At 35.4% G+C, this 27,214-nt stretch overlaps 2 protein-coding genes and 1 long non-coding RNA gene across 3 annotated transcripts; all 3 read right to left on the minus strand.

Annotated features, from left to right (window-relative positions):
- Nucleotides 1–11,306: 11,306 nt before the first annotated feature.
- LOC126970202 (cuticle protein 18.7-like) lies at nucleotides 11,307–11,975 on the minus strand. Its single transcript, XM_050815986.1, has one exon. The coding sequence runs from the start codon at nucleotides 11,916–11,918 to the stop codon at nucleotides 11,391–11,393; it is 528 nt and encodes a 175-aa protein (XP_050671943.1). The 5' UTR covers nucleotides 11,919–11,975; the 3' UTR covers nucleotides 11,307–11,390.
- A 2,661-nt stretch (nucleotides 11,976–14,636) lies between these two features.
- LOC126970221 (uncharacterized) lies at nucleotides 14,637–16,210 on the minus strand. Its single transcript, XR_007730572.1, has 2 exons — nucleotides 15,826–16,210; nucleotides 14,637–15,406 (listed from the first exon to the last, which is right to left on the minus strand). It is a non-coding gene; the product is annotated as an uncharacterized LOC126970221 (long non-coding RNA).
- An 8,106-nt stretch (nucleotides 16,211–24,316) lies between these two features.
- LOC126970167 (calphotin-like) lies at nucleotides 24,317–25,496 on the minus strand. The gene has a single exon (XM_050815944.1). The coding sequence runs from the start codon at nucleotides 25,458–25,460 to the stop codon at nucleotides 24,402–24,404; it is 1,059 nt and encodes a 352-aa protein (XP_050671901.1). The 5' UTR covers nucleotides 25,461–25,496; the 3' UTR covers nucleotides 24,317–24,401.
- Between the last annotated feature and the right edge of the window lie 1,718 nt (nucleotides 25,497–27,214).

The raw sequence follows: 27,214 nt of genomic DNA on the forward strand, positions 1-27,214 counted from the left end.
AGAAATCTCGGATGTTCGTTCGTCACTTGAACGTAATGTTCGGTGACCCAAATGTCGACTTCTAGCACGTGTATCTATTTCTACAGCTTTTTGTTGCGAGCTCGGTGCTGCGAACAATAACTTCCACGTTTTTCATTTGTGACGTTGATTGTATTTTAGTTCAAAGGCTTGTCGTCTGTCTTACATATCAACAACATTTTGTTTACATTAAGCTAAGCGTGGTGGCGTAAAAGGTTATCTGTTGACTCACCATGGAGCCTCCGGTTCGATACTCGCCCTCCACGTACCAATGTGGCTTATATCAGTTTTAGAATTCTTATTAATGCTGATTCGGCTCCTCTAATCTTATAATTACTTGAAATTGTAAAAGATAGAAATACAGAAATATATATCTAAGTATCTGTTACTATTTTATTTATAATATTTTTTTAATTTAATGAATAATGCTGTATTTAGACCATCGAGCATATAGCTTAAGACTTCCATGGTCCCAGCCATGATTACGATATCGTCTGCGAATCGAAGGTGAGTGATGTATTCGCCATTGATATTGATGCCCAGCCCGTACCAGTCCAAAAGCTTAAAGACATCTTCCAATGCAGCGGTGAGCAGCTTCGGCGATATAACATCGCCTTGACTGACTCCCCGCTGCAGTCAGATAGGCTTGGAGAACTAATCCTGGCGACGGACTGACATGGTTGCGTTTCCATACAAACACTCCAACCCTTCGATATACCCATAATCAATGGCACCGCCCATATCTCGAACGAAACACTTTCTGATAGTTAACAAACACGAAGCATATTGGCTGGTTATACTCATCCGTCTTCAGCAATACATCTGTAATACCGCATCGTATTTGTGTGGACTAAATACAGCTTCCCAAGGAGTAGGAGGAGAGAACATGGACAAGACGAAGATTATTTCTAATAGCCATGTACTCCCATAACAGTTGGTAACTGTACTCTCGAATTTGTTGACGAGTACAGTATCCAGTTTGATGGAAAAACATTCCAGTTAGGCAAGTCAAATTTCGTGAAAGAATCCACCAGTGTCTAAAGACGAATGTTTTTAACCACTGTTGCCAGTGATGACGGTAGACAAGTGTGGTCGCTAACTATGGGCCTAATGAGAAAGCTCATGGCCGCTCAGTGAGCAATGAAGAGGGCTATGCTCGGAACTTCGCTGCGAGATCAAATTAGAAACGAGATCAGTGGCAAGGCACATAGCTCGACGGACAGATTGCCGTTGGGGCAGCATAGTACTCGAATGGCGGCAACTTCCCGGAAGACGCAGTGGTAGGCCCCCAACAAGATGGACCGATGATCTAGTTAAGATCACTGGAATGCGTTGGATGAGGGCAGCGCAAAACCGATCGTCGTAGGATCATTGGGGGAGCAATTTGTCCAGCCGTGGGCGTCTTCCGGCTGATATGATGATGATAATGATGAAGTTAATAATTATTTAAATATTACGAATTCCGAATCGTTTCGGAATTCGGCAAGTTAACATGTCCAGAAGATGCTTCGTATAGAGGCGAAACACGTATCCAACGGATGAAAGACAAATATTAGTGGAATTAACACTCAAGAAATACTCATAACATTTGGAAAATTACAAAAGAGGTTTTAGTAATTATCTACTAATATTATTGTAAAATTTCAGTTTTGTTCAATTCAGATGTGTTGCAGCTGTATCTTTTGAAAATAATTATCAATGAAAAAACAAACAAATAAAAAACACATACTTATTTTTTTTTAAAGATAACATTTAAGGATATCAGCGCCAGTGAAAGCGCGGGTTAAAGCAGTTATTAAATAACTTAGATATTATTTAATACATATTTTATGTTGGTGGCGGTTCTTTTTGTGTAATGCCCACCTCGATCCTTATTCTAGATCAAACCCAAAAATTCTAACCTAAAAAATCGTTTATCAACAAAGAAATAAATATTTTGATTCGATTGTAGCAGCGTATGGAGTATTTAAACACCTACTTACGCTTCTTCTCTCTCAGAGCGCCATTTGTTTCCGAAGCGGTGATCAATTTTGTCGTGTTGTATAACGAACGACCTAAAAAAAATATATATCTCTTAGTAAGGGCGTCTTACTTTGGCTTCTTTTATTGTCATTCGTGAACTTTTCTGTTTTTGGGGTGAAATTAAATTTTGAAGCGAGTTGATCATTTATCCCACTTTTTTCGCATCAAATCTAAGTAAATTTGCATTAATAATAATAAGTTAGAAGGTAATGAAAATTATTTGATTTTAAATGATGGCTTCATTTGTAACCCTTCATGTATATCTAGCACTCATCAATATATGAATAGGTAGCTGTTATTATATTGTGATGCAAATGACCACGCATTGTTCTGCACTGCTGGTCTAAAAATAAAAAAAATTTGCTCCAATCAGTTCACTGTGATGTCCAGTTAAAGTAATCACCTGGACAACCTTTTATGATCTAAATATCAACATCCTTGATGGCCTTCTTGTACCGGTTTATAACAAAAGTCTCTTCTTATTTTTATTATGACTTTCTATAAATACAACGATTCAATTCGGAATGCATCAGTCGTTTTTCATCCGAGCAACGCAGACCAAGATGTTCAAATTGGTGGTGTTGTCCGCTCTCTTTGCCGCGGTTGTGGCTACCCCGGATATCTTGTTGACTTACAAGTCTACGGTGATCAAGCCAGCGACAACCACGATCTCGAAGCAGGCCAGCAGCGTCATTCATCCATCTCCAGCGTTCTACTCTCCATTGGTCTATTCAGCAATCCCGGAATACGCTCACTTGATCAAGAAACGTTCTGTACCAGTTGTGAGCTTTGTTGCACCATCAAGCTATGTTGCCCCTGCCCAGTTGACGACATACGCAGCTGCGCCTATTCTATCTACGCACTTAGCTTCACCTATTACTACTTACTCATCTCCATTCTTCTCAACTTCACCAATTTACTCAACAGCTCATCTGATCAAGAAACGGTCTGCATCTTTCTTGGTTCCATCAACTTACACCGCACCAACATTTTACTCAGCAAGGTCTTATTTACCAACCTACACTTATGGAACTCACGAAATCGCAAGACATATCGTCCCTTCAACGTCTGTCGTGTATGGAGCACATTTCATTAAGAAGTGATTCGCAGTAGATTTCCGGTCCGCTTCAATAACACCTACAATTACACCTACAATATTAAGCGACATTTTTATAATTCCAGGCCAATTTTCGGTTGATCCAAGAACCAAATGTAATGTAAAATTGACATCGGAAGTTCCATTGAACGACATTTCAACATATATATTTGTAAATTTCAAAATGTGAATTACCTGAATTAAACGGACTGAAAATAATTTTTGTTTTATTTGAAAAATACCTAACGTTAACAGACTAATTGTAACACGTTGTGTAGAGCTTTTGTTTAAACAAACTATATTATGCTTTAATTACCTTTAAGTAAGAGTGTTTTTAATATTACATACCCGAAGAGCAACTCTATTACTAAGACGTTGTTCATCAGTCCGTCTGTCTGTCAACCGGCCGACAAAGTGTGTACAATGTTATACTATTGCCGCTATAACAACGAACATGACTAAATTAAAAAAATTTTGAACATTTTGAAATACCTTTGAAAAAAGGTTATCTTTCTTATGGACTGAGCCGGCCTTGAGGAATCGAGTGGAGCTGTGTTACCTTCTCTCGCACAAGATCGCCATAGTTTTAATTCATTGCTTAATATATTGCTTCTAATTCTAGAAGCATTTATAATTTATTACAAACATGATACAATTTTCTTTACAAAATTATATTGTAATGTTAAATAGAATTGGTGTACAATTAATAAAATTTCTTTCAATTTTATCTAGACTGAATGATTACTGATTAGCATAGCTCCAACTGTAAAAGTTAGGGGTATATTGGTGATGTTTTTTCGCACTGTCTATAAAAAAAAAAGAAATGTAAAGAAAAAATTATTTATTTTGTCATATTCTGTAGATATATAATTTTTTTGATTAACTGTCATGAAATGGTTTCAATTATGCGCTATTTTACAATAGCGGCCTTGATTTAAATATTCACGAAGTTTGCTCTTTTGACGAGAAAGTCAACTATGGATAAAATATTTAAAATATATCTGTTACGATTCAAACAATATAATTCCCAGCACTTGAATTCGTAACGCTTTTAAATTTAATTTTGTGATCCATAATATTAATTATCTATAGCGCAATAGAAATATCCACGACGATTGTTTTTATTTGTTGAAGTGATACCTTCTTAAAAAATAGAATAGTAAAAAATCTTAATAAGCAACAAATAACACACAATAAAAATTTGTTTTTATCATTTCAGTCACAGATCTTGAACTTATCTCAATCGCGATATTTTTTTTAAATCGATTCAGGACTTTTACCACCAAATTAAATACTATATACAATATAAATATGTATGGAAATAATGTTAAGGTCAAGAATATGTTTGAAGACACCACGAATGTCGTTTAGTGGAATAACGGTAATACGATTACGACAGACAATTCAAGTTCTCGGCCAATGATGACGAGTTGTTGCGTCACAGAGAGCATTGACCTTATTTGGTAACACGACTTGGTTATGTAATTTTGATGGTATGATTATAGGTCCGAGCGGTGGAAAAATAGACAACCACTCAAGAGATGCGTTGCCGGCCTTTAAGGTGGCAGTGTACTCTGAGCTTATGTTAGATCGGTTCGGGAAAAGTGCAGCTGGTATTTGATTACACAAAATTTTAACAAAAAAAAACAACCTACTTTAAAAACACTATTCCAAAACTATTGATATAATATGCACTAAAAAGTATAAAAATAATAGCGTATTTTTATACAATCTAATTAATTTATCTAATTCTTGTTACGATTATTGTTCTTTTTGGAATCGGTGTCCTTTCGCCGCGACCCGCTCTCGCCTCTCGCCTCCTAACGACTCAAGCACATCTCACCTATAATTTACAAATCTACCTTGGCTGACACCGACGGTAAAAAGAATCATCGAAATCGGTTGGCGCGAAATTGAGTAATTCGTAAATTTGTCGCGCACATACTTACGTAGTTCACACTAAAAGTTTTGCGTAACTTAAGAAAACAACATGTTATAACCAAAATATTACGTTAAATGCTTTTCAAAATAGTTTATTTTACATTTTAAATATTTTTTTATGTGATCGAACCATTTTTTAAAACAGGAGGACCACAGATATCATGGTATGTTTTCTACGTGCTGATTGAAAGCTATCACTGCCTGTTCAAAACAATAAATCCACGCTTCGTCTCCTGTGACAATGTCATAAATAGCACTAGCAGTCCGTGGTCGTACTTCATTAACATCTGTGAACACCATTCCATGCGAGTCCGCTTCTGCACCGCTGTCAGTTCGTGAGGGGCTCATACCGACTAGTATGAGCAAAAGTAAAGATTCCCAATAGTCCACGAATTGTATCATAGGTAATCCGCGGGTTTTCTTCAATTAGCCGATTAATAGTAGCCACATTATTTTCGATGACGGCAGTTCAAGGCCACCCTTCACGAAATTCATCATGTAAAGAAACCTGACTTCTCTCAAATTCAGCAAACCATCGCCTCACGGTGCTCAAGCAAGGTGCATCTCTCCCAAATGCATTTTAAAGACGAACAAGCAGCACAGTCTTGCGGAGAGAGAGAGAGAACTTTTGAAACCATAAAAAATCATCGCTCTTACATCTTTTCGACTAAATTCCATTTTCGTTGCGTACGTAGAACTTTGATTTATAAAAAAACAAATGAGAAATGATCCCGCCAATTGTTTTTTTTACCAACTGTTAATATATCCTTGCACACAGCCCTTTTTTGTCACTTTACATAAGTCTTCTCCTGTGTATCGGACCCTTACCTTACTGTTACTGAGGTAATCTATACTTTCTATAATTCTTCTCATGTTCAAAGGGCCTTTTTCTCAGCCAGTCGGATTCTTATTGCTGGCCACCACTCTCTATCGAAGGCTTCCTCTATGTCAAGGGATATCAGTTTTACTAATTTACTAAAGTAGAGGGAGTCTTCGGTGGCATGAATCCGTACTGGCGAGTACTAATTTTTGACAATAAATGGAATTTGAGGCGACGCACCAGCATTTTCAACGTCTGACAGATTTTTGAAATGTCTGCCAGAATGTGATACCAGTAGGATGTCCAGCCCCCCCCCACCCATAAACATCGCCCGCGGTTATTAGTAACAAGGGGCCACCCGCGACTTTGCCCGAAGAATACGAGTATCTTAGATTTTAATTCAATAAATAAAAGTATGTTATCTTTAATTTATAATTAAAATTCAGTCTTACATTACATTAAGCGTCGTATGATTGACTTGACACATCTTTTATTTAATTTTTATATTAAATTACTTTTCAGAGAGATCCGCCCGTTCGATCCCGGCACGTACCAACGTGTTTTAGATTTTTCGTATTGATTTTATGTAGGTTCATAATATCATACACACACAAACAGTGCTCTCTTTGACTTCTCGCTTCTAACTGATAATCAAATTGGTCGACTCTTGGACAGTCTATGCCTAGTGTAAGAACCAAATTTTGTGTTATACTTATGTGTTGTCTTATATCTTTGCTTAAAACATTATTATTTACTTGAAGTCGCTACCATTATAGAGGTGAACTTTGATTTGTGTTATATTTTATACATATTTTGTCAAAACAACCAGTACACCATTGTTGGAAAACCTGTATTTCCAATTGCGTAACAATTAACTAAAATCTGAGTTTTTGCTTACATTATTCAATAACGTGTCGAATTTTCTATAAGAACTTTGCACTTGTCACTGCCACCGTGAAATATCTCATTGGTATAAAAGTACGGGCACGTCGACACATCTTTTAGTTACGTCTTCTAAAATGTTTTCAAACGCGTTTCTTGTCTTCTGTCTCGTTGCGTATCAAGGCATTGTGCAAGTATACACTGCTCCCTCAAAAGAAAACTATGATATGGATAATATAAGTGACAACAAAAGGATTGGACTAGAGTTGTTAACTAAGCTTAAACATCCTATTCTGAAGAGGTCCCCAAGTCTTCTGTCTCCGATTACTGCATTCATACCGGCGTTATCTCACCAATCTCGGATAGACTTACATGCAGCTGAAGAATTAGTTCCTGTTATTCCTGTAGTAAAAAGAATTGTGACGCCGATTGTGCAATCTATTACGTATCCTTTATCGGTATTAACAAATATTTAATGTAAAAAAACATATTGTAGTAAAAAACCGGTAGTGATACTTGTGTGTTTTATTTTTAACCGACTCCAAAACGGAGGGGGTTCTCAATTCGATTGGTATATTTTAATGTGTATTTACAATGATTACACTCAATGTCACGCGTGGCGGGTGTAGGTACCTCTATCACATTTTCCTTGCCACCGACTTCAAACCTATCAATATGTAGCGCATACAAATAATAAAATTTAATTAATATTAAAGGTATTACGGTCGCATAAGAGGTGTATATTTTAATAAATAGATATGTTGTACTTTTAAGTTATTTTCATTGTTATTTTTCCAAAAATTTTACTAAGGGTCGGTAAAGTTTGTGTGGTACTATGACCTTAATTACTGAACTTATTATTTTTACAGATATGCCCCATATATCAGCAGCTTTTTCATTTCTAGAAATCTGTTAATAAAACTTGAATTTGAAATTTAGCTTACATTATTTACCATTTTTCACAAGAATTGACTCAGCAACTCTGGTGGAGGAGACAAGAGTGCGTATGATAGAAACTAGAAAATTCTCAAAAGCAGAAGCTACTTCCTGCTCAGAGTAAATATTAGTATTGTTTGTTATTAGATTATATTGAAAATTATTGCAGTCTTTCGCTCTTCCAGTTTCCCAGATAATAAATATTCCAAGTAATGTTTACTTTTAATTGTTAATTTATATATTTTCTAAACCTCTGTTCCGTGAGACATAAAAATTGATTATTTTCATTATTCATTAGTAACTCCAGTTCAATTTCTTTACTACACAATCCTTGCATGTTTTGGTGCATCAGGTTTATGATTTTACAATTATTACGTTTACTAGTACCTGTAACTGTACATTGTGTATTTACACTGACTAATTTAAATATTTCAAATCATAATAAATTTCCAATCATATAGGATACATATTATGACGCTACATCCAGGCATTATTGTTGCCGCTTTTATTTGTCCACGTGGACGACATCACAGCAGCAGCTTGTATATAATCTCATATGTATAAATATATACAGGTGTCCCAAAGTTATGGGACATGAAGGGAAAGTACCTTAAATATCGAAGATAGGTTATTTTACTGAAAGAAGACTTTATGTTATTTTTAAAAGTTAGTGCTTTTGCATTCAAAGATTTTCTAAAAATTACTTGCCTCATCTGGGAATCGAACCGACTGAAATGTAAAAAAAACACCTCTACTTTTATGATGCCAATCGAAAGGATGGCCAAAAACTAATAACTCTTCTTAAGTAACATAGTATTTTAAAAGAAAGGAACAACGTAAAATGAATGTTTTCCTACTTGGATTGGTACGAATGGACCGATTAGATGGCCGGCCAGATCCCCGGACCTTACACGATTAGATTTCTTCTTTTGGGGATACGTGAAAGATATGCTATACAAAAAGCGATACGAGAACGTGGGCGAGTTACAAACAGAATTGTGCCATATCATATCGAATATTTACCATAAAATGATTAGAAAATCAACAGGCAGCGGACTCATTAAAAGATTGGCGATTTGCGTAAGACAAGAGATATCACATTTTGAGCATGTAATTAATTAATTTACAAGTAATACCCTCTTAATTGACTACTTTCTTTTAAAATACTATGTTACTTAAGAAGAGTTATTAGTTTTTGGCCATTCTTTCGATTGGCATCATAAGAGTAAGGGTGTTTTTTTTTAGATTTAAGTTGGTTCGATTCCCAGACGAGGCAAGTAATTTTTAGAAAATCTTTGAATGCAGAATTACTAACTTTTAAAAATAACATAAAGTCTTCTTTCAGTAAAATAGCCTATCTTCCATATTTAAGGTACTTTCCCTTCATGTCCCATAACTTTGGGACAACCTGTATATATATATATTTATCAATAGCATCATAAACTCTATGAGTATTTTACTATTCTTTTTTATTTTATTTATGGAATAGGAGGACGAACGAGCGTACGGGTCACCTGGTGTTAAGTGATCACCGCCACCCACATTCTCTTGCAACACCAGAGGAATCACAAGAGCGTTGCCGGCCTTTAAGGAAGGTGTACGCGCTTTTTTTGAAGGTACGCATGTCGTATCGTCCCGGAAACACCGCACAAGGAAGCTCATTCCACAGCTTAGTAGTACGAGGAAGAAAGCTCCTTGAAAACCGCACTGTGGAGGACCGCCACACATCCAGATGGTGGGGATGATATCCTAATTTGTGGCGTGTCGTGCGAATTGGTGGAATTCGGTGGCAGGAATCTGGTTAAAATTTTATTTATTTAAATGTTTTTTTTTTGAATGGCTCTGTCGTAAATCCTACTACTGCACAGCTGAATATCTAAGTGACTGCCTGGGACCAGATTATGATTATTTTATAGAAATAGCAATGACAGTACAATATTATATATTTTTATTAAAAAGAACGCAAAAAAAGAATGCTGGGAGAGTTACTTGCGCCGCTTCTTCTTTCTCAGAGTGCCATTTGTTTCCGAAGCGGTAGTAGTATCTAGTATATTTAACATAACATCAAAAAGAATTCTAAAGGTATCAATTTTGAGAAAATAAATGCCTTTTATGCCTTTTAGTGCCTTTAATGAAACGTTAAGATAATCCTGGATATTCCTTTTACCTCCTAGGTGTCTGCTAGTACAAGTCTACAAAGGTAGTTGCATTATTTTTACTAATATCGTATATTCTAAAGTAAGTTTGTTAATCTATTTGTTTGTTAGTCTTTCACGCCTAAATTACTCAACCGATCGTCATGAACGTTCGCACACATGTTGTCAGAGATACAGAGCTCCCGTTGCGATATAAATTTTAAGGTGAGTCCACATTGAACTAATGACGGCGAGAGAAATCTATCTGTCGAGGTGTATCAAATTGGAAACGTGAAGTGAAGTAAGTAATGATTTTTTTAAATTATTTTGCTTCATCGTTTTTATTTGTATTCAGTTTAAGTAATTAAAAAATTTGAATATTAACTGAGATTGAGTTTAAATTTACAAAGTGTCCTGACAGCCAATGAATAAAATTTCTTTTAATATTTATAGTTCTGTTCATAATAAAAAAAAAAACTCTTGCGGTTGGAATTTCGTAAAATCCGTAATCGTAAAATTCTTAGCTGACCTCTACTTGGTGAAACGAATATTGCTACCAAATTTCAAGTCTTTAGCTCTAATGGTTCCAGAGATATCGTGATGAGTGACTATATACGTGGAAATCTCTTATATAGATAATAGTTTGACGCCATAAGAAATGATTTAGCTTAATGTCAAGTAAACTACTCTAACGTAAGTGTTATACATAATTAATTTATAACCAAACTAGTTGACCCGACAAACGCTATTCTGTCTAAAACTATAGGGGTCCCGGGTTCGAATCCCGGTATATGCAAATATTTATATGATGAATATGAATGTTTGTATCCGAGTCATGGATATCAGTAAGTATATTGTATTAAATACTAGCTGACCCGACAGACGTTGTTCTGTATATAATAAAGATAATAATGTTTTTATATGAATTTGTCAATAATATATCATAACCTCAACATATTACAATTACTTCGTAAAATATGCACCCTGCTGTCGGAATGAAATTGTTTCAAAGCAGAACTGTCAAACCGTGCGTCAATAAATTCTCTCATAGAAATTATGTATGGACACATCAAAGGAAAAACAAATTTGTTGTTTTTATTTAATTTAGCAGCATTTTCCCATTTATTCACCTTTTAAACCTTCTCTGGACTTCCACAAATAATTCAAGACCAAAATTTGCCAAATCGGTCCAGCCGTTCTCGAGTTTTAGCGAGACTAACGAACAGCAATTCATTTTTATATATATAGATAGATAGATATTGTTGTCTTGTGCCCATAGTACAGGCTAGGCCTAGTTGGGGGCAAGATAATTTGTGTAAAAGTGTCTCAATATTATATTATTTTATATTATAACAAATAAATTTAAAAGAGAAATATGTTATGTAAAATACATATAAAAAAAAGGACAGCATAAATATTTTAAAATAACATTAAGTAAATAATTCAAACGAAAATATTAAAATGAAATTTGTTTATTGACTGGAAAGCGCTTTATAACAGAACATCAGATTTACAGAGTTTTGTTGGGTAAATGAAGTATTTACCAGGGGTGGACTGAGAGAGCTTTGGGAACATATGAGTAAGGAGATACTACTTGAGCACCGTAGGCGGGGACATATGACCCTGGGTAGGAGTAGGTCGAGGGGTAGACCGGAGACACGACGGAGCTGTAGGCGTAGGGGGAGACCGCTGCCAGGGAGCGCTTGGCAATCACGTGGGCACCGCTGAGGACCTTGGCTTGGTAGTGGGCGGCACGAGCAGCAACCACCTCGGGGGTGTCGAGCGGCACTCCGTTGACAGCGTCAAGGACAACGGCGGGTGAGCCAGGCGCCTGGGCTATCGGGTACACGGCAGAAGCGACCGGGGCGTATGCAGCGCCGTACACAGCTGGAACCACTGGAGAGCCATGCACCACGCTGTTACTGTACTGCGACACGGAGCTGACTCCAGGAGTGACGACGGAGGTGACCGCCGGACCAACCACGGCGCTGTAGGCCCATGGCTCCACGTAGCTTGGCTTGGCCGCGGCAAGAGCGAAGGTACAAAACAACACCACCAGCTTGAACATATTGTGGTCTGTGTGTTACGACGGTCAACTGAACTGGATCAACTGATGCCAAACATGCCAAGCCTGATGCTTATATACGCGCCTCGTGCAATTATAAGATGAAGTAAAAAAGGCCACTGAATCACCTTCAAATTTGATCAACGATAAAATATGTCATCTAATGCTTGTTACACAGAGCGCTTGTTTTATTGTTTTATTTAATAAGGAAGTATTTGGATCGGTTTTGAATTATAATATAAGTTGTCCAAGCACGCTTAGGCAACCGCTAACTTAATGTTTAATGTTGTGATGAACTCAAATGATATACTTACATTATTACTAACAACGTTAGTTCCGATTTTTTTTAAATGAGAATAAGGGACGAGACGAGCAGGACGTTCAGCTGATGGTAATTGATACGCCCTGCCTATTACAATATAGTACCGATCAGGATTCTTGAAAGACCCAAAAATTATCAGCGGCACGACAACTGCGGTCGTCACCTTGAGACATAAGATGCTTAGAACCGAATTAAGTAAATTAAGTAAATTAAGACCGAAACACAGTAATGCTTTCACATAACTGCGTCACGGCAGAAGTAGGCGCCGTTGTGGTACCCATAATCTAGCCGGCATACTGTGCAAAGGATCCTCTCACTGGTGAAGTTCATATCTAATATCTTAAATACTTATCACATTTGCGATCAAATATACTTACTTATTTTTAACAAGAAGATCTTATGTTGTAGAAGAACATACAGACAAATATGTATAAAAGAGAAGAATTTGTATCAGATAGTTAAGAAAATAATTTTCAGAAAACTAAAATAAATACTATATATTCTGTTCTTAAGTATGTAAATAAATTATAATAATTATATTGGTATTTAGGACTAGCTTATTTGAATGATTATCATTTCCGTACAAACAAACCTGCATTTTTTGCTTTATTTTTTTGTGGAAGCTATTATAAAGGGGCCAATAAAGATAAGAGACTCCTCGCGTACTCGTAACAACAGACGCCAGATTCATTATGAATAATGAATACGAAATATATTATCGAAACTACGTCGGAATATGCGGAGATTAAAATATGAGGCAGTATCTAATCTGAGTATGTCTGATGCTGTGACAGCAATTACCAGTTTTCACCACCACTAAGATAAATTTTCAAGGAAAAACATCTATCGAAAAAGAAATCTTGCAAAAAAGCTCGAACAATTAAAAGACGTGGCTTACACAGAGATTAGCTCTAAGAGCTTCATAAAGATGATGTTCTAGAGACGTGTAGTTCTTTTAGTCCTAAAGTAAGCGGAGTCTACTTTATAAATTATTAATATTTAATTAAGCTTCACTAGCGAGGGTATCCAAATATTTTTAATCACTATACCTAAGTAGGGTGATATAAAGGAATTATGGAGGGTGTTGTTCGTGATTACTGTCTCAATTAGTGATTGCATCCAACAAATACAATGATTTATTAACTCTAACAGTTCAATCCACTGAGCTCTACGAAATATCTGGACTGGACTGGCAGCTGTCAAAGTGCTTTTGTGCCTGTTTGATATTCGCCATTTTGGCGCTGTTGGCCATGTAGCGAGAGTCTGCGGTACTAAAACTAGTGATGACAACCTCAGCAAACACCGATAGATGGTGGGAAACTATTTACAAAAAAAAAATGTGTACATTATTACGTTGAGTCTTGAAGTATAAATAACACGGAAAATTTATTCAGAATGCAAAAATTCTGAGCATTGTACGTTCCTTCGCAGCCATTTGTATTATACGTCAAAATTAGTTCTATGGACGCTCGCGTGTGACGCTTCCAATAAGCACAAAAAATTTGCTGTCATATGGAACAGCCTCTCCAGTGGTAAAATACTGTTTTTTATGAATTAGTCAATAATATTTCATAGCAACAAGAATTATTTTGTATAATATGCTCCCTGTTGTTACAATGAAATTGTTTCACAACAGAACTGTCAAACCATGCGTCAATAAATTCTTTCATAGAATAGATGTCCATAGAAAACAAATATTGGAATTAAAAATAATCATGAGTCCCAAATGGAAATAATAACTAATCTATCGAAAAAAAGGGCGGGAAACTTAAGATCGGTCGCACGTAATTTTGACAATTTTTCATTTTATTTTTAAATTTCATGTAAATATTTAGATATTTTGATCAGATAAGTTGTAGTTTGTATATATTTTAGTAGTTAGTTTTTATTAAATTGTTAATTTGTGTAAATTTCATCCTATTGGTAAGTCTTCTTTTCTTCACTTTTCTATGATATGATGGACCCCCCGGATGATCCTGGGGGGACAGCCCCTGATATAGGTCATGTAGTGACAATTTCTAATAATGACGAAGGTAGCACTATGGATACAGATGGTTCTGTGTCTCAGACATCTAGTGGCCGTAAAAGAGTGTCAGCTCGACCCAGAATATGCAGACACTGTAATAAAAGACGACGAAAACACCGTGGTGATAAGAAGGATATTAAGGAAAGTGATTGCAAATGTGTAGACATTAGTGACAAACAAATTCTTTCCAAAGTCGATTCCTGCAACAATTCTTCTATAGTAGTAGAGACCATACAAAAAAATAACACAGACACTCCACAACAGCCACAGCCCCCTGTTGCAAGGCTGTTATATAACTATAAAAAATATTATTAAAAAGGATAGGCCGGAATAGGTTATCTATTTCTTTTTCTAAGTACCAAGATGAAAATCCTTTGGAATCCTCAGTAATTGATTTAATTATTTCTCTTATAAAATCTCTTAGTCAATCGAATGAATTTTCACCGTCCAACGCTGCCTTATTAGTTTCTGCAATTACTCAAATTTATAAACCAAATAATGGACAAAGTTCTTCAATGGAATTGTCAAAGCATCACTCCTAAAAAAAGTGATCTTATTTATTTATTAAATAAATATAAACCTTATATCTGTGCTCTTCAAGAGACATGGTTGAAACCAGGATCTTTATTTAAGATTCGTGGTTATTCATGTCTCAGAGAAGATCGTGTGGATGGGCATGGCGGAGTAGCCATGCTTGTGAAACACCCTCTTTCCTTTTCTCTCTTCTCTATTCCTTCTCACAGTAATGATTTTTCTATTATTGCTGCTTTAGTTGAAAATATCTGTTATGTATCTATTTATATACCTCATCCTTCTTCTGCAATCTTAAATGAAATTAAAGATATTATTTCCATTCTTCCGGAGTCTTTTATGATCCTTGGTGATTTTAACTGTCGCCATGAATCCTGGGGTTACTTATCTTCTAATAGTTATGGTAACACATTAATAGATATATTTGATTCAGTGAATTTGAGTATATTAAATGATGGTCGTCCTACACGACGTTCTCATCCTGACGAGGGCCCAAGTGCTCCAGATTTAACAGTCACTACACCTAATCTTGCTTCTTCTTTGTCCTGGGATCCATTACGATCTCACTACTTTTGGTAGTGATCACTTCCCACTATTATTATCATTTCCAACCTGCAATAATAACAATAAAGTATTACATAAAACTTATTCTCCTCGTTTAAAATATAAGCTTAATGATGTTGATTGGGATTTATATAAAGATCTAATAAAAAACAAAATTATTACACTTCCAACAATTAATCCAGGTACAGAATCTCAGTGTGCAGATTCTTTAGCAAGAATCTTTATTGAGGTTGCCAATGAGATATTTCCAAGTAAAAATAGCCCTTTTGATTTTATTCCTTCTCCTCCTTGGTGGGATAACGAATGTACTGAGGCAGTAAAGAGAAGAAAATATGCTGAAATTACATACTGTCAATGTTCCACTGATGAGAATTTTGAAATTCTTTCAAAGAGTATGTCAGAAACTTCAAAATTTCTAAAGAAAAAGAAATTTGATGGCTGGAAAAATTTCTGCTATTCAATATCACCTGATGTCAAACCATCTCTTGTATGGCAAAATATAAGAAGGTTTAGATCTGCATACAAAGATTCATCCCCAAAATCAATCCCTTTTCATTTAGTTAATAGCTTTTTAGATAAATTGGCTCCACCTTTCGTTCCTGAAGACTTAATAATTGGTTACCCTGTAATAAATATAAATAATGATAACTGTTTTGGTTTAAACAGTATATTTTCTCTCACTGAACTAAAAGGTGTATTGTCTCATGTTAAGGATTCTGCTCCTGGACTGGACGGTATTCCGTATTCCTTTATCTCTCATTTAGATGATGATGCTTTATTTTATTATTTATCTCTTATAAATTCCATAGTGACATCTGGTAACATCCCCTCCACGTGGAGACGTCAAGAAATAATTCCCGTACTGAAACCTAATAGGTGTTCTTCAGACCATTCTGCCTATCGCCCAATCGCACTTTCTTCTGTTTTGATGAAAATTACAGAACATCTTATAAAAAATCGTTTAGAATGGTTTGTTGAGCATAACGGTCTATTATGTGAATCCCAATTCGGTTTCAGACGTGGGAAAAGTACTATTGATAGCTTAAGTATATTCATTTCTGATATTCAATTATCATTTTCAAATAATAAATCAGTAATAGCTGCGTTCTTAGATATAAATTGTGCCTATGATAATGTCGTAATAAGTATTTTAAAGAGTAAGCTTTTACAACTTAATATACCTCTGCTATTAACAAATTTTATCATAAACATGCTTTCCGAAAGATACATAATCCTGAAACTAGATGACAGGAAGTCAATTACTCGACTTGTTTCAAAGGGCCTCCCCCAGGGATCAGTACTGAGCCCAATATTGTATAATATTTATACACACGATTTAAAATCATCACTTAATAGTGTAAATGTTCTTCAGTATGCTGATGATCTATTAATTTACTGTCGTGATATTTCTATTGAAAAAGCTAGTTCTTCTATAACACAACCGCTGATAAATTTAAAAACTTGGTTGGGCTTAAATGGCCTTGATCTATCACCTGAAAAAAGTACAATAGTTTTATTCACGAGATCAAGAACTCCTCCTCCTATTTCTATATTTTATGAGGGTTATCAGATTCCAGTTAAAGATAATGTTAAGTTTTTGGGAATTGTCTTAGATTCGAAACTAACTGGTATCCCACATTGTGATTACCTAAATGCTAAATGTGAGCGTACTCTTAATATTTTAAGATGTCTGTCAGGTGTTTGGTGGGGTGCGCACCCTTTTTGCATGAAATTGTTATATAATGCTCTTATAAGAAGTATATTAGATTATGGTACATTCTTGCTGGAGCCTGGTAGTGTTAAGACATTTAAAAAACTAGATCTCATACAGTCCAAAGCTTTACAAGTAGTTTCTGGTGCTATGCGGTCAAGTCCTATCAATGCTCTTCAAGTAGAATGTGGTGATACTCCACTACATCTACGTCGTCAATATTTAGCAGACAAATTTATATTCCGATCTTTTCAGTTTCTTAACCACTCTCTTTATAACAAACTTCAGAAACTTTCTCATCATATAGATTCATCTGCATATTGGTCAAATAAAAAACCACCTTGTCTAATCAATAGTTTTAAGAAATTTATCAACATAAAAGCTCCTATTCATCGATCCATTAATTATCCTCTTTTCAGTACTAGCTTTGAAGCATTAATGTTGCTTCCAGAAATTAATGTTAACTCAGATTTAAATAAGCACGATTTTAGTACAAATTTTTCGTTTAATCTTCTTAAAAATACTGTTTGGGTTGATTACCACCATATTTACACAGACGCGTCTAAACATTCCTCCTCGGATCCCGTTGGTGTAGGTGTCTATCACGCTCAATTTAAAATATCACAGAAAATTAAACTACCTCCGGAAACATCGGTGTTTACTGGGGAATGGTATGGTATTTTTAAGGCTATTGAATATATTATTCTATTTAAACTTCCAAAAAAAATAATTTTCTCTGACTCAAAAAGTGCCTTACAGTCTCTCAATAGGTTCCCATTTAAATCAAAAAACATTTCTTCTGTTGTCATAGAAATAAGAAATCTATTAAATAAATGCAATCACTTTGGTCTTTCTGTATTGTTTGTATGGATCCCCAGCCATAGCGACATTCCTGGTAATATAAAAGCAGACCAACTAGATAATGAAGCCGTGGTCGATGGCGACATTTTCCCTTATAAAGTTTTTTGCCAGGATCTAGGTGCTCTTCCTATAGTTCACCTTCAGGATTGTTGGAATAGACTTTGGACTGAAACTGGTCACTCAAAAGGCAGGAAATATTTTAACCTTCAGCCACTTATTTCATTTAAACCATGGTTTTTCCGTGCCAAATGCAATAAGTTAGTATGTTCTTCTATCATAAGAATGCGTTTGGGTCATGTTTGGACTCCTGTTCATCTTAATAGATTAGGCATTGTATCTACTGACATGTGTGAATGTGAATCCGATAAATGTGATCTAGATCACATTTTCTTTTCATGTTCTCTATACGACCGCTCCTCATTCCTGAATGATCTAATATCTCTTAATGTTCCTTTTCCTACCTGTATATCCTGTCTAATTATGTATCCATGTAAATTTTATAAAATATTGTCATCTTTCATTCTTCAGAATCATATTAAAGTTTAAATATTCGTAATGTTGTGTAAGTAGCAAGTATATATGTATATTTATGAAATTTTTAATATCCGTTTCAATCCTCTTTCTACTTATCTGATCCTTTCTCGTTTTCCGTATCCTTTTTTAACTTAGTTTCCCAATCTTTTAATTTACGTTATTGGCAAAAAGTAAACACTATTGCCAAAAGAAGAAAAAAAAAACTAATCTATCTCTCAAGTTGGACTAAACTGCACCCCATGAAGAAACCCCATTAAAATTCATTCATTAGTTTAGGAGTTCACTGGATTTATATTCATTATAAGATTTATAGAAAAGCAAACTTCGTTCTTGTGATAAATATAAATATCATCTGATAGTGTTTCTATGGTATTTGTTATATGCAGTATTTATTTGATACAACGCAATATAGCACAACAAAATATTTAAAAGATAACCTTTATTTACTATTTTATTTATATCTTTGTTAGCAAATATAATTAGAAATTATAATTACATAGGATGTAGATAACTAATTAAGTTCAAGAGAATAGTGTGAATATTTTAATATAATATTCATTATAATATTTTAAATATAATAAGAAACATTGTCTAACTTGGTTGCTCAAGAATGAATTATTGAAATATTTCATATTATTTGCTCGGCAGTGCGCAATTTCGCTCAATTTCATTTTATTTAGTTGGCAATCATACCATTTAATTGTATTCTGTTTGAAAATTCAAATATTCTTGGCGTTATACAGCAATTTAGTGTTTAGTGATATTCTAGTCTAGTGATATTATGATTAAAGATAGATTGTCAATCGAATTAATTTCGTCCATTTTAACAGCCTGGTTTTAGTCGCATTGTAACTATAGTGATATTGTAATCCAATGATATTTTGAAAATTTTACTGGTTGTTAGTTTATGGGGCCTGTTTGTTTCTTATATAGTCATTATTTTCAGTTATACATTAGTGTGATCAACTAATTGTTATCTAAGCGAATCGGGCTTTGTTCACTAGTAAGTCCCAAAATAAAATTTACGCTGTTAATCACACCGCCGTATGATATAATGCCCGAACCGAATCGACCCTTGTTCACTACTATTTCAGATAGAAAATTGCACACACGGTCTAAGGTTTACTATTATTGTATGGCAAATAGCGTATGAAAAAAAAATTACCAATCAGAACGCTCCATGTCTCACACTGATAACTTTGTTATATACCTAGATTTATTACAATATCACTATAGTGTACCCGTGACATTACAATGTCACTAATACCAGGTCATTAAATTGTATGAAATGAAGTCGATTGACAATTTACCGTTTAATTATAATATCACTAGTGATATTATGTCACGGCTTTGACAAAATACCTGCGACATCTATAATAAAATAAGCTAAGTTAATTCTTATAACTTGAGTTACTTATAATTTGCAATTCCGTCAAGTTACAGACAGACACAGTATGTAAAATTTAATTAATATTCAGGTAATTGTAAGAACCTGCTAAGCGTGTTGTTATGGTATTTCCAACAGGTAGTTAAGTTTTATTTAGTGTATTTGGATAAAGATTAATTGCGTACTTAGTTTAAATACAAATTTTTAATGCAAGATTTATCAGCTCGACTTATGAGTCGAGCAAGCAACACTTCCTCACTCCTGCCTACGTTGTTTGATACCATGAGATAGGGTGCTCTGTTTAGGAACAGAACGTCAAAATTATGATACTAGCTGATGCCCATGACTTCGTCCGCGTAGATAAAATGTTTTCAAAAATAATAAGCAAGTTTGGAATTAAAGATGTCCTATTCCAGTTCCGGTGCGCATTTTCGCCCCCTTTCCCAATATATTATATGAATCTTATTTCGTGGTAGATTGCTATGGCAAATTACTATTGGTTTAGTTATAGCTCATCCACGTGAATTTCGGTTTTTCACAAATCCCGCGAGTACCATGGATTTTTCCGGGAGAAAGTTAAGCCTAAATCCTTTCCTAAGCTCTAGTCTATCGCTGTACCAAATTTCATCAAAATCTGTTCAGTACCTCCGGCGTAAAAACGTAACAAACTTATATTCACATTTATTATATTAGTAGGGATATTTGGTGCGCGTACTACGACAAAATGTCCGTTAATTTTGCCACTCGTATCGCTTAGTCACGAAACTTAACTTTAGCAACGAAACCAGACAAAACTCGGTATTTCTATATAAAAGTATTAATAGGGAAAAAACTGAAACTGAACATTAGAAAAATTAACGTTGATAAACTGAACAATTAATAATTAACGTTGATATTAATTAAAAAACAAAGAAAAAGCAATATCAATATATAAGTTTGCTATACAAGTATAAAATGAAACGCCTTGCTTTAATAACAGCAACGTGTTGCGAACTAATATTAGATGCGATGTTTTTTTTAATGAAAATAAGGGACGAGACGAGCAGGACGTTCAGCTGTTTGATACGCCCTGCCCATTACAATGCAGTGCCGCTCAGGATTCTTGAAAATCCCAAAAATTCTGAGTGGCGCTATAACTGCGCTCGTCACCTTGAGACATAAGATGTTAAGTCTCATTTGCCCAGTAATTTCACTAGCTAGGGCGCCCTTCAGACCAAAACACAGTAATGGTTAGACACATTACTGCTTCACGGCAGAAATAGACGCCGTTGTGGTACCCATAATCTAGCCGGCATCCTGTGCTAAGGAGCCTCCCACTGGTTACCCCTACGTTTAAATTATTTCACTTTACGTCGCGTCAAAACATTAGAAAAATTTGTTTTTTTAAAGTAAACCCTCATTTCTGGGATTAATTACACAAATTAAATTTGAAAACAAAATTTTATGAAATATGCGGGGTTCGAACCGCGACCTCTCGCGTTACTGCGAGCGCTCTTTCCACTGAGCCAAACGTACACATTAATCTTTCCAAATTATCTTGCCCCAAGTTAGCATATATAGCCTGTGTTATGGGTTACAAGACAATGATATATTTAATACAATATACTTACTTAAACATACATAAATTAATATAAACAAACATCATAACATCTATGACTCGGACACAAACATCCATATTTAGCATATAAATGCTTGCACCTACCGGGATTCGAACCCCGGGACCTCTAGCTTAATAGGTAGGATCGCTAACCACTCGGCTATACAGGTCGTCAAAGTGAATGGGCGACATCTCCTGTAAATTTCCTAAAATGCAATGATTGGGATTGAGCATGTTATCAACTGTAAAGTAGATCTTGTAGATGAAGCCACAACCTGAGAGTTGAACAAGACAAACAAGATTTATCAACGACTCGAAAGAGTGCGCAAGAAAGCGGGATCGAGTCCCGCATCGTTAATAAATTTTGTTTTCAAATTTAATTTGTGTAACATTATTGCAATCAAATACAGTCCATTCTTACTACACACCCACATTTATTAAAGTCAGTTAAGACTTTCTTGAGTTATTAAAGGACTCAAAAAGCTGTTATCAGGACAGACAGCGTGCAGTGAATTGCTGTATAAAATAAATTTCAAAATCCCGCACAGATATCCACGAAATCCGATTACTAACATACTTGTGGCACCAGTAAGTAGGACAAATGCCCTTAAACATTCTCCATTATCAAGGATGTGCTCTGAGTACAATCGATTTTCCGCGTCCATAAAAGATTTTGATATTTTTCATGACACAGTGACAAGTCTGAAAAAAAAAACTAACCGCACATTTCTGTTTGTAAAAAAAAAATATGTTAGTTGATATTTATACAAACTATTTCTTCGTTATATTGTATCTATTATTGTTAGTAATTTGCTTAAAATCCTTGTTAAATTTGTAGGTCGAAATGTATTTTGTATTTAAATTAATGTATTGCAATGAGAGTGGTGTATGCACCAGTAACTGGCATTCATACCAGATTATAAACCTATAAGACCATAATTATTTTTAATGTTTTGTATAAATGCTGTTGGTGTGTCAATAAATAAATTAATTAATATTTTTAGAATTAACAAAAGTAACTAGAATTTTTTCTGTAATTAGGCATTATGATTACAATCGTTGACAATCTTATCAAGGTCACGCTACACCTCAAACAAGGCCCTGGCCGTCACGAAGTGTGCAACGTTCTCACACGTAAATGCATATCTTTCACAGTTCACTCCACTTATTAGTACATTAGCCGGACTGGGTCACACGTGCTTCTCTGAAACAATGCCTGTTTGCTCACAGCTCGTGATTCAGTTCAGATTGCAAGGGTTGTCTTGTATCTATCTTATCACACAAGTGTCTTTATGTCCTCGTGTTTTCTTTTGAAATAATGCTATGCGACGTTTGACGTCATCGAGTTCCACTTTTGTTTTAATTTATTAACTAGCGGTCCCGACTGACGCTGTTCTGTCAATAGAACAAAAATTATGTATGTATTCGGGAATAATGAAGACTAACGGACATTCCCAATATTCAGTCTATCTCTTACTTGAGATAAAAATCGTAACTATAGTTGACTTTTCCGTCCCAATAAACTTATCGACCGTAACTCACCTTATCCGTACACGCTGTCTGTCAATGGGACGACTTATCGGGTATATTGGGACAGCTTCAGATTATTGACAGCTAATTACTGAGAGTAGTAGGTGTAATTTATCTCTATCTGTAGATAGTATATTGAGAGCGGTAGTAAAGCCATCGGAAATGTGAAATCATAGTAAATGAGTTAAAAATTAAACAAAAACGTATTTCTGAATGATTTATAATAATATATAGCAACAAAATAAAAAGGATTAATAATGTATTTGTGTAAACATATTTTACATTACCGATTATTGGTTTTTAAAATTTTTAAAACATTAAAATGGATATAGTATGTTATACTTAAGGTCTTTTCTGCAGGCCTACATAAGATACACAATTCCAATTCGATACATAATTTTGTTGTATCTCTAAGGTTTTAGACAGCGTTTTCTTTGAAAGCTTCTTTGAAGGCTTATTTTTTTACGACACCCCCAACAAATATCGTGAATGTATACAAATGTGCATACAAAAACAAATTACACACTTCCTTGAGAAGAACGTAATCCATCGGTGAAATCAACATGACAATTGGTGCAGTGGTTTATGAGTTTATCGCGAACAGAGAGACAGACGCGGCGGAGGAGTTTGTTTTAGAAGTACCGTCAATCGGGTCCACATTTTTGTAAAGGTCAAATATAAATTCTGTTCAAAATTAATTAAATTCAAAATTCGAAGAAAATTTTTATAATAATTTATTTAAAAATCACAAAATGCAAGTATTATACTGATATAGAGTTAATTACTAGAATTGTAGAGGTCAGCTAAGAACGGATTTTCCAAAATTCCATCCATACGAGTTTTTTATGATTATGAACAGAACAACGTCTGTCAGGTCAGCTAGTATATAATATAATAGTAAATTTATCATTTTAGAACACAAAAAGTAGCGCGCTAACCAATGATATTCTATATATATATGTATTCGTCATTGGCGCTAACATTTAAAGCCAATGAAGTAGTGAACAGTGTAATAAAAAGGCGAACTTCAAAAGAAATCTGAAATTAGCGAAGCGACATTTTCATGTGTTTTCATTTTCTGGATTTGGTGATTCAATAATTAATCGATCTACGAAATTTCAATACATCCATCAACGGCATACCGTATAGTATGTATTTTTAGATCTTTGTTTGTATGTATGTGATAAGCATGCGTTTCTATATTATATTATTATATGATTCAAGAATGACATATAATCTGGATTATAAATAATCTAAGAAACTGCATATTGAAATCAAGGATTAGGCACACTACTATGGGTTTTCTTACATAAATAATTATAAAAATAAACAAACAAATATTTGATTATATTATATTTTAGAATCACGATTGCTCGATGTAGTCTGAACCGAGGAGACGAACTCCTCACTTCCGTCATGGTGCTCAAAGTACGCTATAGTATGGGGTGGGGACACCATAACGTACGTGAGCTAGTGGAGAAGAGTATACGTAAGGAGATGTAGCGTAGTGGGAGATCAGTGGCCCAGCGGAGTAAGTGGTGACCGCCGGTGTGGCGACCAGACCCACCGACCGCTTCTTGATGGAGTGCTCGGCTTCAATTTGAGCTTTAGCTTCCTCGTGAGCAGCACGAGCAGCGGCGACCTCTGGTGTCTCAGCTGGCAGAGATTGTGAGGATTCACCCTCTTTCAATTCAGATGTTACAACCTTAGCAGAAAGATCGTAAGGGGTTATAACTGTCCGGGATACACTTGGGATGGAAGCGATGACGCTTGGTGCGAATGCGGGGCCATAAGGAGCGGAGTAGGCGAAGGGTCCGGCAGAGTAGGCGCTGAAAATCGGACCTGAAGCTACCGTGCTGATGAGGCCTGGGCTCGATTTGATGTCAACTCTAGATTGGTGCGATACTGCGGCTGCTCCAACAGCGACTGGGCCTGCGTATGCAGATCGGATAACGGCAGCTGGCTCAGCAACAACACCAACAGTCCGGACTTCTGGTGCTGAGATCGTCTCAGACACAATAGCTGGGCTTGACTTGATGTCGACTCTGGATTGATGAGATACTGCGGCGGGTGCAACACCGACTGTAGCGGCGTACGCAGTTGGAATAACGGCAGCTGGCCCAGCAACAACCGTCCGAACTTCTGGCACTGAGATCGACTCAGAAACAACAGCCGGGCTTGATTTGATGTCAACTCTAGATTGGTGAGATACAGCAGCACCGCCAAAAGCGATTGGTGACGCGTATGCAGTTGGGACAATAGCTGAAGGCCCAGAAACAACTGTCCGAAGTACTGGCGCTGAGACGGTCTCGGATACAACAGCTGGGCTTGACTTGATGTCTATCCGGGACTGTTGCGAAACTGCAGACGATCCCAATGCGAGTGTAGGAACACCGTAAGTGATGACTCCTGGAGAATGCAAATAGCTTGGTGCGGCAGCGGCGAGCGCCATGACGGAAACGAACACCACCAGCGAATTCATCGTGGTCTGTGTTTGTTCAGTGAGCTGTGATACGAACTGATCAACTGATGCCTTCTTCCACACATTGGACCTATTTATACGATGCAATCCGAATATACAATTGAAAAGTCAAGTCAAACGTGTTCCTCATCGTATGAAAGTCAATCATTGGAGGCAAGCTGATAAACAAGTTTTATTTCAACGCGTAGGATCACAAGACGACAAATAATGTCTTTGTTTTACCTTGTATGTACTTTAATTCCGTTCCCCAATAAGAAGAGTCTTATTTTAAAGTAATAAGCCTAGTCATAATAATGATTAATAATCGATAGTTGAAATCATAATGTTGATTTGAGATCAAGTTAAAGAGCACTTCCTGAACTATAAATACTTACGAATACAAACTTTCAATGTTTTAATTTATTTTGTCAATCGTGTGTAGTGGTTATTTAATGTCGGTCTTATAAATATAATTATTATGATGATAAGTTGCAGAATATTAACTTTTGACGAAATAACGATTATCATGTTCACGAAGCATCCTTACACAAACACTAAATTCAACCTCTAAATGTTGATGCATCCACAGTTTATACTTTATTACTGTTTATGAAATAATTTATATTATTTAAACAAGATTAATATATTGATACCTTACAAATTAATTTGTTTTGGATATTAGAGCCATTGTATAATACTCTATTTGATTGAAAAGAGTGGCCGTTGAGTTTCTTGTATGTTCTTCTCACGAGCTTTTTTCGAACATATGGTAGATTCAGTAATTTAAATGAAATATTTATAATGACGATTTAAAAGCGCTTAATTTAATACAGTTTATTTGACTTTATGAATATTATATCAATATCCAAATATTTATTTCCTGTGCCGGTGAACAGGCATAACTCGCTGTTTATACTATTTTATAGAATGTATCTAGCATTGCCCACATACCTTCGTAAATAAGTTAACATAGAATGTTCTATATCTTTCTGCCTTTGCACTTTACAGGTGCAAAACTTCCTTGCTTTGCAAACTTGTTTTTGGGTTGTTACGAAATATTTTTAGGAAGTATTTGGAAAAGAAATAATTTACTTTATTTTATGTTAAGACGTGATGTTAAGTGATTACCGCCGCCTACTTCCTTACGCCTTCTTCAATACCAGAGGATTCACAGAAGCATTGGCAGCCTTTTAGAAAAGTTCGCGTTCATACTAATATAGTAATTAATTTGTCATTGATTGCTGAGTTATCTTTTGCTGAGAAATTTGCAACTACAAACATTCCTACCATAAAATTCATTTTCAAATATTTTTATTCAAAACAAGATATAAAATCACTCATTGAAAGACAAAAACTACCATCAAAATGTATTAGACCTGAGAATAATTCAGCGGGCTTCCAATGTGAAATCGTAGAATAAAATTAAGTATTTAATTCCCAGTTCCAATATAATTATTCCAATTCCCAATCAGTGGTATCATTATCATCAGTTTTTATCCCACAGTTACATGGCTTATGGTGACTAAAATAAAAAAAGAACAATTTTGGTTCAGTCGTCGTTACAGTCGTTTAACTCATGCGGTCAGTGCTATTCATCTGCCTCAAAAAGTTGTTACATTAAATTTAATAGAAGGTCGGGAATGCCAAGGAAGCCCATGTATAAATGCTCTTCTAAATAAGTATAAAAGTCTCCCAAGGGGGGAGGCCAGTATTATATATATCCCTACTATCTAATATATAAAATTCTCGTGTCGCTGTGTTTGTTACCAAACGCC

The sequence above is a fragment of the Leptidea sinapis genome, chromosome 20, assembly GCF_905404315.1.
Source record: "Leptidea sinapis chromosome 20, ilLepSina1.1, whole genome shotgun sequence".
Classification (NCBI taxonomy): domain Eukaryota; kingdom Metazoa; phylum Arthropoda; class Insecta; order Lepidoptera; family Pieridae; genus Leptidea; species Leptidea sinapis.